The 12,665-nt window shown below is 48.4% G+C and overlaps 1 protein-coding gene across 1 annotated transcript in view; it reads right to left on the reverse strand.

Annotated features, from left to right (window-relative positions):
* Nucleotides 1–240: 240 nt before the first annotated feature.
* CCDC102A (coiled-coil domain containing 102A) overlaps nt 241–12,665 on the reverse strand; it is a 34,553-nt gene continuing 22,128 nt past the window's right edge. The window contains exons 3-5 of the mRNA XM_083453463.1: nt 10,837–11,007; nt 9,440–9,543; nt 241–3,057 (exon numbers count right to left, since the gene is read on the reverse strand). Of these exons, the coding sequence (XP_083309589.1) occupies nt 2,931–3,057; nt 9,440–9,543; nt 10,837–11,007 (402 nt within the window). The 3' untranslated portion in view covers nt 241–2,930. The remainder of the gene's footprint in view (nt 3,058–9,439; nt 9,544–10,836; nt 11,008–12,665) is intronic.

The following is a 12,665-nucleotide window of genomic DNA, read 5'->3' on the forward strand; positions in this document are numbered from 1 at the left end:
CGGCTGACAGCATTGAGTCAGGCAGAGAGGCTTGTTTGGCAGCCTACAGCAGCCAAATGACGCCATTGAGGGACACAGTCCAGCCTCCTTGTGAAAAAAACATAGTCCTGAGGCTCCATGGAAGTCCTGGGGTCTAGTTGCTGGGAACCCCGCTTTGAGAGATGGCAACACATGCACACACACACACCCTTTTATTCTCCAATATCCAACTCTCCCACTGAACTACACCTCGTGCAGGCATTTAGTATAAACTCTGTTTTATTATTACAAAAGGTTGACTGAACGGTTGCCGTGCTGTTTGTAAATGATACCTGTCAGAGGCAGCTGTGGCCCCCTGAGCCTCACCCGGCCCCCTCTCATCACATCGGGATCAGCTCAGTTAAATGAAGGGCCACTCTCACTCTGCAGCAAACAAATCCAAATTCTGCATTAAGGATGTCCTATTTAGAAACCCAAATCCACCAGCCTGAATTCCTAATGCAAACCACGGGCAGTTCCATGCACTTGATCGTTGGATTCCAAGAGTCAGCATTGCAACCACAAAGTATTTGGAATTCTTGAGCATGGGATGAGGGAACACAGGGAGGGTCCAGAGATTTACAGGCTGGGAAGGAGGGAGCCAAGAAATGGGACCCATACAGGAAAAGCCCAGTCCCACAAGTCCCCCTCAGTCCTTTTCTGCCCTGAGTTTGCCAAACGCAGCCCCAAGAGTTTGTTTAAAGGGTGGGTGGGGGAACAGATGGAGTTACATGGGAAATTTGACACCAGATGTCAAATTCCATGAAGGCATTACTATCCAGCAGGTCTCCAGGCCTAGAAGCTGAGATGGTCCCCACCCCTTTCAGAATTGCAGAGAAGGTAAAATTTCAGCAGGTGGGGGGTGGGCAGGCTCCCCCATTATTGCAGTCCACAATACTACGGCAAGGGGCCTGCAGAACCTGAGTTACCAGGCTGAGCGCATCCCATCAGCCCATGTGTGGCCACCCACCAGGGGCTCCATGTACTCCTGGTTCTAATACACAAATGGGTGGGTTGTCAAGCATCTCCCTGACCATCACACATGACTGATGGATGGTCTTCAGTTGGGTTGTGCTACCTTTTATAAGCAACCTTCTCACGATTTTAACTCATAAAAACACAAGAAGTGCCTGCTTTATCGGGTCATCTAGTCTTGTTCTCACAGTGGCCAACCAGATGCCTGAGTGGTAAACTCGAAAGCAGGGACCTGAGCACATGAGCCCTCTCCCCTCCTGTGGTTCCCAGTAACTGGCATTCAGAAGTATTGCTGCATCCAACCGTGGAGGCATGGTGGATCCAACCATAGTAGCCATGGTGGCTAATAGCCATTGATAGCCATCTCCTCCACCAATCTGTCTAATCCTCTTTTAAAGCCAACCAAGTTGGTGTCCATCACTGCATCTCCTGTGGGAGCAAGTTGCATCGTTTAACTCCACATACCTAGTAGCAGAATGCACATGAACTGGCAGAAGGCATTAGGCAGGAACTACTCAGAAATAGGGTGAGGGGGCTGTTACTGCAATACTAATATTAATTAGCCTCCATATAGAGCTTTCAAGTCCTAAAAAGCACTTCACATATACAGTGCTACCTCAGGTTACAGACACTTCAGGTTACAGACTCTGCTAACCCAGAAATAGTACCTTGGGTTAAGAACTTTGCTTCAGGATGAGAACAGAAATCATGCGGTAGCGGCGCGATAGCAGCGGGAGGCCCCATTAGCTAAAGTGGTACCTCAGGTTAAGAACAGTTTCAGGTTAAGAATGGACCTCCGGAACGAATTAAGTTCTTAACCCGAGGTACCACTGTATTATCTTGCAATCCTTGCAACCCCAAAAGCCATGTGAGTGTGATCATCTCCATATTGTAGTTGTTGCATAGAATAAGAGAATTGGAAGCCTGCAGGTTTGTGGTAGAGGTTGTTGTAAATTTGGACTGGGGATCTTTCAGCTTCTTGCTGTTTCTTTTTGTGACACCAGGAAGGCATGGGAGCGAGACCAATAATTGCAGTGCTGGCTGGGATTCCATGGCTATCTCAAGTTTTATAATACAAATCATATACAAATACATAAACACACACACACACTGGGCAGTCTGAGAGGATGAGATGCATCTTCAGGGGTATCTCTCCCTATACCATCGGTCTCTTCCATCACATTCCCACTAGATCTTTTATTCAATCATCAGTTCAACTCCTGAGACATGGAAGAACCACTTTGGCGGATGAACCTCAGAGATTTCAACAACGAGATTCCCCCTTCCAATGTGTTGATTCCCCGCTCTGTATCACTCATTATCTCCATCTATCTGGGTTGAGGTCAGAGGTATTGTGGTTAACTTCCAGAGGAGTGCTGTGTTTGCGGAAACTGTGTCGGTCAGCTGTGGAGAGGCATTAGCTGGACAGGAATTAAGGCCAGAGCAATGGAAGGGTTTGAACAAAAATCTAGTCCAATCCTCTGCAATGAAGGATTCTTTTGCCCAATGTGGGGCTTGAACCCACAGCCCTGAGATTAAGAGTCTCATGCTCTACTTACTGAGCTATCCCTCAGGTCTAGATGATTCTTGCTTTTTTTAAAGTATCAGCGACGTTTTATGGACTGGAGCTGTAGAGAAAGGGAGCCTTCCATAAAGTTTAGCAACTCCCTCCATGAAATCTCCGCAGGGCCTCTATTTAGCCCCCATCCTAGTCACCAAACCTTCTTGCTGTGGAGACCAGAACATGGAGGCCTGGCTTCCCCTTTCCCAAAGTCTTCCTCACAGCTTTGCATTTGTTCTCCCTGGGGTTGGCAAAAGAAGAGGCCAAAGACTGTTCTGCCGCTCCAGTCACTTGTGCTAAGCCCACAGGCCATGCCCAGATCTGCCTGCATCTGGTGTCTCTGTCACAGCCTGGAGTGTCTCTCCAGTGGCAGCTGCTAAGGAACTTGGATCTGCAGGTCTTCGTCTTCATCCAGGTCACTGTTGCCATCGCCAGGGTTGTCAGGGCCAAAGCGTGAACCGCGAATCTTCCCAAAAAGGGGGATGTTCTGTTGACGGCGAAGCCTGTCCCAGGAGAAATGAGATTTTTGGCTATTATTATTAAACAATGATTATTATTATTATTATTGGTGGCCGTGTTGCATTTGTGTCCTTCATTCCCATCACCCAGTGGCCTTCAATGTGATACAGTCAATAAAACAGAAGAGCGACAGCATATTTCAGCTATCAAATGCCGGGGTAAACAGGAATGTTTGCAGATAGCCCTATATGGGCTATTGGGCCATGCACCCCTGGTGCTATGCTGCAACCATGTTCATGGTATGCGCTCCCAGGGGGAGCCCTCTGTGCATGCTTCTCTGTTCCACAGTATATACACAAGTGCAGGATGACCCCTGCCTAGGCATGTAACATCATCTTTGTTCTGAATTTAATGTACATTCCCAAAGAGGAATTCTGTGTAACTCAACAGTTTGATTCGAGGAGGTTTGAACTGTAACTGGTCCAACAAGTACCTTTTTTTTAAGCTCCCAGGGAATAAACCTTGGTCTGCCCTATACAATGAATGAAGTGGCAGAACATTTGAAATATAGGACAACAGATTGCATCGCTTTGAACTACAAGTAGGGGAATCACATTTTTAACGCTCCCCCGTTAAAAATCCTCTGCAAGTAGCAAAACAGTATAGCTGGCAAAAGGCCAGGATAGAACCATTCCTGTTGTGCTCATTTTTGATTTGCAGGGCATTTTTTTAATATACAAGAACACTGTACATAGTATAGAAATATGTGAGCCCTGCCCCCTCACCCCCTGCAGTCTGAAGTGGTAGCGCACGTTTGACTTCTTTTTCCTGCATGTGCAGATCAGCTCCCATGCCGGCAGATGGAAGCTGCAGTCCACAATATCTGGAGGGCAGCAGGTTAAGAACACAAGTCGAGCCTGCTGGATCAGGCCCACCTAGCCCAGAATCCTGTTTGCACAGTGGCCAACCAGGTGCCCCAATGGGACACTTGCAAGTAGGACCCAAGCGCGAGAGCAACTCTCTCCTCCTGCGATTCCCAGCAAACTGTGGTCAGAGGCATTCAGAGGCTGGGGAAGGCTGTGGAGGAGACTGAATAATTCATCGATTTCCAACCCCTCCTTTTGTTTTAGCTTAGATATTCAGCAAGAAACTAACCTTTCCCATTAAGGTCTATGAGATATAAATAAATCTATTCCCCCACCCCCAGCTACTGCTTCATGTTTAAACTTCATCCAACTAAGTGGGTGTTACATGCTGATAAAGGCAGATCTGGACAGACCGTCCCTCAGTGGCTCCAAGCAGCACTTAATAGACTTTTGATTAAAGCAAGCAAAGTTCACTCGAAACCCTTTTCAGATTCAGGGTGCTTAACCAACAGCACATTATTGTCTGGAAGCTTTTATCAAGGAGTGGGAAGGCAGACACGGGGGCCTGCGGGCTGAACTTAGACATCTAACACCCCCGTATTCAGTAGTCCAATAATACACTAATAATATAAACACCACCAGCAATTAGTTGTCTCACGTAATTAGGGCTTTATGTGAGAATTGTTTATATTTGTACAGTTCCTATTCTTGTGTCTGCGTAGAAGAGAACTGTGACCCTTCCCATTTTACAACACAATAGGGAAAGAAAACCTCTCTGTTAGAACTGTTGCTAATCCTGCGCGCCCCCCCTTTCCTCTCCAAAAAACCCCCTTCTGCTACAAATCATGGCTGTTTAATACTGGTGGTGTGGTAGGTTGTAAACCAAAGAGAGAAGCAATTACCGAGATGTCCTTTTTAGACAGATGGGACAGTGGTGGAGGAAAGACTGGTGTTAACAAGTGCGTATTGAGGACACATTAGGTGCAGCACCTGTGTATATACAGTGAATCTGGGGAGGTTCACGAAAGGCTTGGTTTTCTGGTGTAGTGTGGTGCGTTATAAATCACGGAGCCCCTTGTCAGAATCCTGCCTCTGCCACAAACTCACTGGGTAGCTGTGGGCAAGTTGCCTTCCCTCTGTTTTCGGCTGTAATCCAAAACCTCTTTGTGCTGGTTTGGTGTTGGATTGGGTAGATGTGCCCCTCTAGCCAGTCCTGCCACCCTCTGCCATTGTGGAATTTCCTGTTCCAGACACTGAATGTGCAGGATCCTGCCTGGCAGCAGCCTGTGGAGATCCCCAAACCTGGCTGTTGTAGACGAGGGTATAGGCTTGTGCCTTTGCAGCTGTGGATTTACCTGCCCCACACATGGTATCAGATGTGTGACAGGTAGCCATGGCTGTGGGGCTGGGAAACAGCCTTGTGGGCCAAATTAGAAGCTTGGTGAGGTCTAATTTGCCCGCAGGCCAGAGGGCCCCCCGTGCCTGCTGTATAACCTAGGTCAAATTGCATGACAGTAGAGTTTTAAAAATAGGAATCAAGAGTCTTGAAAGAAACATAGAGGTCTTTAAGATGCATTTAAAACTCTGCCTCTGCCCCTCAAACCACCCAGAAGAGGGCATTCCTAAGGAGCCAGTGGTGGTGCTACCACTGAGAAGGCCCACTAACAACCAGCAGATTTTAAACCTTGGTCTGGTTTGCACTTGGGGAGACACTCCTTGTATTGGGTATCCCACTTTCAAACTGCTTAGGGCTTTTCATGTCAGCAGAAAGGCCTTGAGCCTGGCTTGGGAGCTAAGAGGCAGGCAGACTCATGACACTGCAAAGGGGTCCCAAGGCTCTGCTTTGGTGGGAACGCAGAAAACGTTTGCTGCTATGAGCAATTGCTGGGACTGGTTTTGGAGGAGCCCACAGCTCCCGGAGGCTGTAGCCGGTTCCCAGACAGCAGAGCAGCGTCTCAGCCCCTCTGTTCCCCTTCAGCCTCACCAGTGAGGCATTCTCAGCACTGTCTGCTCCCTGATCACCTCAGCATTAAATTCCACCCATGGAAATTTATGTGCTGGATTTCCCATCTGAAGCCACGCAGGAGCTCGCAAGGAGGACGCCGCTCCGATAATTCTCTAGGTGCGGCAGCCTCTGACTCCAGTTGCTTTTTACTGGAAAAAGGCATGAATTATTTAAGGAAAGAGGGTGGTGGGCTCGGCGAGGGAGGGGGAGGGAAGGCTCCATTATTCTCGTATGATTTAATGCCAACCTCCCCAATAAAAAGGAGGAGATAAAAATCATCGCTTTCTTTCCTTTCTTTCTTTTAGAGCTCAGCTGCCTCCTCAAAAGCTCTTTGGATCGAGCAGAATCGATTTGTCTGGCAGGCAACCCAGTGTTTTATTGCTAGAGAAACATGCATGCATTTTATTTTTTAAAAAAGAAGGCAATAAAATGAAAGTATCTCTTAAAGGTGCTTCACTTAGCATGCCATGGGCCCTCTGACCCTCATCCTTCCATGTTTCTAGATCTCCTTGAGGAAGTGGGTGGCGCCCTTGAGACCCCTTTGTCTCCCTCTTGCTGTTCATCATTCCCACGCAAGGCCCTCCACTCCCTCTAGTGGAAGAGGACAGCATGTGCAAGGGGCCTCTGCCACTCACCTTCCGACTCCTGCTGGTCCAGTGTTTCCAGTTCCTTGGCAATATTCCACTCTTGTAAATGTCTATCAAGTCTCCTTTATTGCCTAACCTCTTGAGGGAAGGAGCTCCAGCTCTTTGATCATTTGCTGTATCTCCCCTTGCTCTACCTGACCCATTTTTTAAAAGAACTTGTTGAGAACCCCATAGATTCCATACCATCCAACTTTTTCTAACACAAAACTGGGGCCGTGGGTCTTCCGGGATGTGCTCCCGGGTGAGTCACTTGACCCAGATCTCACTCTCGTCTTTCCAACCCCCAAAGCACTTGGGGGGGGGGGGGAGATCTCTCGCAGCCTTGGAAAAAGCACTTTTTCGGTGCAAGAGCACATTGCGAGATCATGGCACCTGAAACGGCTGCCGAGATCTTGCATGAAAAAACAGGCTGTCCTGTTTTTCCCCCAGGGTGCTTGGAAGGAATGAGTTCCCTGCAATTCAGAAGACAGGAGCTCATTTTGGCCTTTGTAAGAAAACCTGCAGGATCAGGCCAAAGGGTCCCTGAGCATCATCTTGTCCAATTCACTCTGTTCCCTTCTCTCCCTCTGACCACTCATCCTTGTCCTCCCCTGGGCTCTGAGCCTTCTTCCCTTGGAGTTTCCTCAGCTGGTTCTTTCCACCATTTCTCTGTGTCCAACCAGTCTACGATTTCTTCTATGCAAAGTAAAACTGATGAGCAATGCTGAGTCTGTGAGCCCTTTACCAGTCTTGGGGGCACAGGAAAATGCTGAAGCCTGCCAGGCTCTGGAGCCAGCCCCAGAATTCCAGGCTGGGACCTGCAAACAAGCCCTGCTCACGCTTGTTCCCCCTGTTAAGTGGGGCGAAATACAATCACCTAAAAATCAAGCAGCTTTCCCCTGCCACGTATGTTTTGTTTCACAACCACTGGCAGGGCCAAGCTGATTGCAGAAGCGGCTGCAGCTGTCATTGAGGGCGGTGGTGCCGGGGGAATGTTTTTAAGGGCACTGGGGAATCGGCACATCCTAGTATCCACAGGGAGATTGCAAGGGACCCCGGGGTTGGAACTGACTCAGTGCATTTGACAAGGCCCTAACCGCATGGGTTAAAGGATTGAGTTCCCCCCACATTTAACCTCCCAACCTGCCTCCAGCGAACATGACAGAGAGAAATGGGGCGAGGGTGACCGAAAGCCACCCTCCAGGCTCTGTAGCATCCATCACTGTTCTCTGTTGATCAGGCACGACATTCCTTCCCCCCTCCCACCCTCTCATCCGCAGCCCGCGGCTGACAGGTAAGCTGCTGAGAAACGGATGGCTGCAATTTGAAGAGTTCCCCTTGATGCTCTCCTCCAATTTATCAATGAGATCATTCTCCCACCTGGCTCCCCTCCCCACCCCCTTTCAACCCTTTGATGCAACCTTCCTTTCCTGGAAAGGACTCCCGCTTCTGCAAAGCCTCCAGGGAGACAACAGTTCGTCCAATTAGTCTTCGAACAGCGCTTAAGAGCTAACGCCCCAGCACTCACTCTCGTTTGCAGTCTAAATTAACCCACAGCTGATTTGCATGTTCTCTTGTGCTCACAAACTACCAGGAGTTGGTTCAGGAGGATGCTTTTTTAAAAAAGGCAAAGATTTCAACTTCAGCGTCTGGTGGGGAAGGAAAATTAGGAACCGGAGGATGCGTGGAACAAATCCAGGAAGGGAGTTAAAAGGCGAAGGATGCTAGTGTGGTTGTTAAAGTTTCGGACTAGGATCTGGGTTCAAATCCCCACTCGGCCATGAAATTCACTGGGTTGCCTTGGGCCAGTCATGTGCTCTCAGCCTAACCTACCTCACAGGGTTGTTGTGAGGTTGAAATGCGTAGAACTGTGAGCTCTTTGGAAGAAAGAAGGTGGGATACAAATGTAAGTAATAATAATGCAGCCGTCTGCAACAGACTGCCCTTCAGATGCTTTGGACTGCAGCTCCCATCAACTCCAGCCAGCTGATGTAGTCCAAAATATCTGGAGGGCACCTGGTTAGAGAAAGCTGTGTAGAGCCATCAGAGGCAAGGAGAGAGCAGAGCTGAGATAGTCACGGATCCACTGGATCCTAAACTGGTTCAGTGAGCAAGAGGTTGTATTGGGGTCTGCTCGGTGTGCCTGACGGAGGTTAGGATTGTACTTGCAGCCCCCTAAAGCAGTTTGCTAATCCAGGAAGTCTGTGTTTCTGTTGTCCATTAATTCTGCCTTTGTGGACCACCCTGTTTCCAGCCCTGGATTATGCAATCTGAACCACAGCATGCAACGAACAGAGAGCAAGCGCATCTGAGAGCAGAGAGAAAAGTGCAGGGAGAACAAATAGCCAAAGACCACTCAAGTAAGTGAGCCAAGCTAGATGCTGCAGAAGAAAGCCACCCCTGCCTCCAGGCACACAGGAGGAAGGCGCCACTCGATTTCTCTACCTTGGGCATACCCAAATGAAGAAGACGTGATGCATGTCCAGCAATAAATTATTTTGAATTGTTTCTGTAGCAGCTTCCTAAAGAGGCAAGCCTTTCTAAAACACTTAAAAGTGGCATGCCTCTTCAAGAGCTGCTGCAGAAAAAAACCTCAAAAAAAAACCTGGCTGCGTACGCAGCACCTTTACTCGTTCACAGATGAATACTTTGGGTTTTGCAACCGGTTGTACCACCTGATGTCACAGTCATCAAACAACGAATGTGTATGTGTAAAATAAACAGCCCACCCTGCAAAAGTGGAAGACAACTTTGCAGGGATGGAATTTCATTCCCCCGCCCCAAATACTCTGCCTCTAAATACATCAATCCCCAAGTACTGTAGATACACCGCTTGCTTTATCATGCCCGTCACATTGTTCCAGTCCCTTTTCCTCCATCCCTGAGCTCATCTCTCACCTTCCCTAGCCTGATCTTTGCTTGCCCCTACCTGGACTGCAGGTGCTCCAGCTGAACTTGGAGGTTCTCACTTTGCTCTGTTTGCTCATCAAGCGACCTCTGCAATTTCCGTGCCTGGTTGTGGGCCTCGTCAAGCTGCAGAGCAGACAGAAACACAAGATAACTGAGGGCAGCAACCCAGCCGGGGAAGGTGGAGTTGAACCCTCACCACCAACATGCTTTTTGCCTTATTGTCAGCCAGACACCAGCAGCCAAGGCTTAAGTTGGATGCTAGAATCAGCAGCACACAAGCCATAGTGGTAATTTACACACACCTTGTGTGCAGTTTGATCTTGCTCTAACACAGCTCTCACTCCCAAAGAGGCAATCAGCTGTTTGGTTTTGAAATACTGCTTGCCTCTTCAGAAGCGGTAGCTCGTGCATGAATTTTGGGCTCAACGTACAGTGTCCTCTAACACAAGTACATTGTTTTTGGGAGGACTGGGGTCCCAGGAAAGGTCCAATCCATCTTCACTTATCTCCATACCTTGCAACAAGGCAGAATGCAGAACCCCGCAGCCACGTCTGCCAGCCTACCAGTTCCTTGATATCCTCCCCTCCCGTCATCCTTGCAGTTCCAGGCAGCCGGCAAAAAAGCAGAAGGGATTACCAAACTGCGAGGCTGTGTTTGGATTAGTTGTGGGTCACCAAGCTGTGCAAGCCCAGCTTGCGATAAAACAACCATGCAGACAAATGGGCAATAGGAAAAGCCAAGAATTTGTTTTTGACTCTCATATGACTTTTCACAATTGGGCATATACTGGTATATTTTTGCTCTGGCTGGTAGCCCTAACCCTGAGATCTCAGACAGAGGACCCTTCCCCAGCCATAGCTGGAGACATCAGGGATTGAACCTGGGACCTTTCACATGCCAAAGCATGTGCTCCACCACTGAGCCAAGCCATTCTGCATGCAGATCATGCAAAATGTGGCATACAAAGGCACATAACTGCATCACTTCGAGAGCTGTAATCCAGAACATCTGGAGGGGACAGCCAGGCTGGGGAAGGATGACTTCTACCAATCTTGAGGGTAACCCTAAGCAAATCACTTCCCTGGGCTCATGAGGTAATAGGCATTATCTTAAATATGCCAGGCTCCCTAGGAATTTAGTTTCAAAAGCCATGCCCTGAATGGTACCCAGATTTGAGCAAGGAGGAACTGATGCTGCTGTGTTAGTGTTGAAATCTGCAGGCCTGTCCAGATGAAACAGCCTGTGCTGTCATCATATAGGGCCAACAGCAGGAGGAGGAGGTGGGTGGGGAGTTGAGTGGAAGCACAGAAGCAGGTCCAAAACAATCTTGGAACGGTGAGCACCTGTTCCCCAGAGTAGAAGAAGCTGCAAGGTCAGGGAAAGGGGACACAAGGGTGGAAGGTGCAAAGGGTTACCTCGTCCTCCGCTTGGGCCAGCTCCTTCTTGAGCTCCTCGACTCGCAGGCGCAGCTTCTTCACCTCGCCCTCATGCTGCTCCACCCGGCGGTTCGCGTGGGCCAGCTCGGCCATCTTCTCCTGGCATTGCTTCTTCAGCTTGGCGTGGACATGCTTCAGATCGGCCAGTTCCTGTGGGAGTGAACAGCGGTGAGGGAGTACTCAACCTTCTCCGAGAAAGGAAGCCTGATGCTTAGGGTGTGTTACAAAAAATAGCGCCACTTTGCCTAGTCCCGCACCCCCGTATTTTAAAGGGAAAAGTGGTGGTTTCTACTTTTGTGGCGCCTTCAAAGAGGAGGTGCAATTTGTGTGTTTTATACTTAAGGATCTCTGAGCATCACCCCCCAAACTATCAGTACTTTGCAAGAGAAATTTAATTGCATACTGGAAATACGAGTTTGTTTTTGCAGTTAGGGAAGTGATGGGGAAATGCATTAAAAAGCATGGGATGACTATTGATTGATTGGAAGAGGTGTAACCTTTCTGCAAACAAATTCAACCAAAAGTGCCAATATTGTATAGTGGTACCTCGGGTTACAGACGCTTCAGGATACAGACGCTTCAGGTTACAGACTCCGCTAAGCCAGAAATAGTACCTCAGGTTAAGAACTTTGCTTCAGCATGAGAACACAAATCGTGCTCCAGTGGTGCAGCAGCAGCAGGAGGCCCCATTAGCTAAAGTGGTGCTTCAGGTTAAGAACAGTTTCAGGTTAAGAATGGACCTGCAGAACGAATTAAGTTCTTAACCTGAGGTACCACTGTATAAACTTCTGTGCAAGCTTTGTGAAATTAAATCTGGACAAATGCTCAATAAACAGGTCATCTGGAGGAGTCCTGAGTGTCTCTTACTGAGCTCCTATTCTGCACAGAAAAACAACTTAAAAGATGATCAGATTTAATGAGGCACCTGTTTATGCCACAAGACTCTTGTGTCAGCTTTTCTCCAGAGATGTTTAGGGTTGCAACTCCCATCGGTCTCATTCAGTGCTACGGATGGGAATTTTAGTGCAAAGCATCTCCGGAGGGCAGCAGCCTGGGGAAGGCTGCTCTATATTGTTTTTGCTGCAACAGAGTAAGGCAGCAGCCCTGTGGAAATTACTTTGAACAGGTCTTCTATCTCTATCTCTGCCAATGGAAAGCATTGGCTGCCCCCTGGTGTTGACTGTCAGAAAGCAACCTTCAATGCGCCTCTTAAAATAAACCCCATCAGCCTTCATAGAATCATACTGTAGAGTTGGAAGGGATCACAAGGGTCATTTAGTCCAACCCTCCTGCAATGCAGAAATCTTTTTGCCCAGGACTCGAATCCACAACTCTGAGATTAAGAGTCTCATGCTCTACTTGGCTTGGCTCCTCTTTGAGTGTTTCTGCCTGGCTGAAATATGTCTCCGAACTCCGATAATTTTCTTCCTTGTCTGGATGGAGAACATAAGTGTGTGTGTGTGTGTGTGTGTGTGTGTAAAAGTACAAAAATCTTTAGAAAAAATACCTGGCATGGAGAAGGAAATAAAAACAGCCCAGCATGCTCAGGGGGCAGCAGAATACTGACTTGTGTGTGAAATGGAATGGATTGGAGTATCCTGGAAGAACGCATAGCTGTCGCACTGGAACACAAGAACAGGAGAGCTCCATGCTGCAGTGCTTTGCTGTGGTTCCTAGTTATTTATTTAGGAACGTCACAGCCGAGTAAAGCAGCAGCGAGATCAGCTTTTTGCAGTGTCCAAAGGTCAGCGTTGACAAGTGAGGTTCCCTGAGGTCTGAAATACTACCTTCCGCCCCCAGGGTGATCT

The sequence above is a fragment of the Podarcis tiliguerta genome (genome assembly GCF_965153285.1).
Source record: "Podarcis tiliguerta genome assembly, chromosome: 8".
Classification (NCBI taxonomy): Eukaryota; Metazoa; Chordata; class Lepidosauria; order Squamata; family Lacertidae; genus Podarcis; species Podarcis tiliguerta.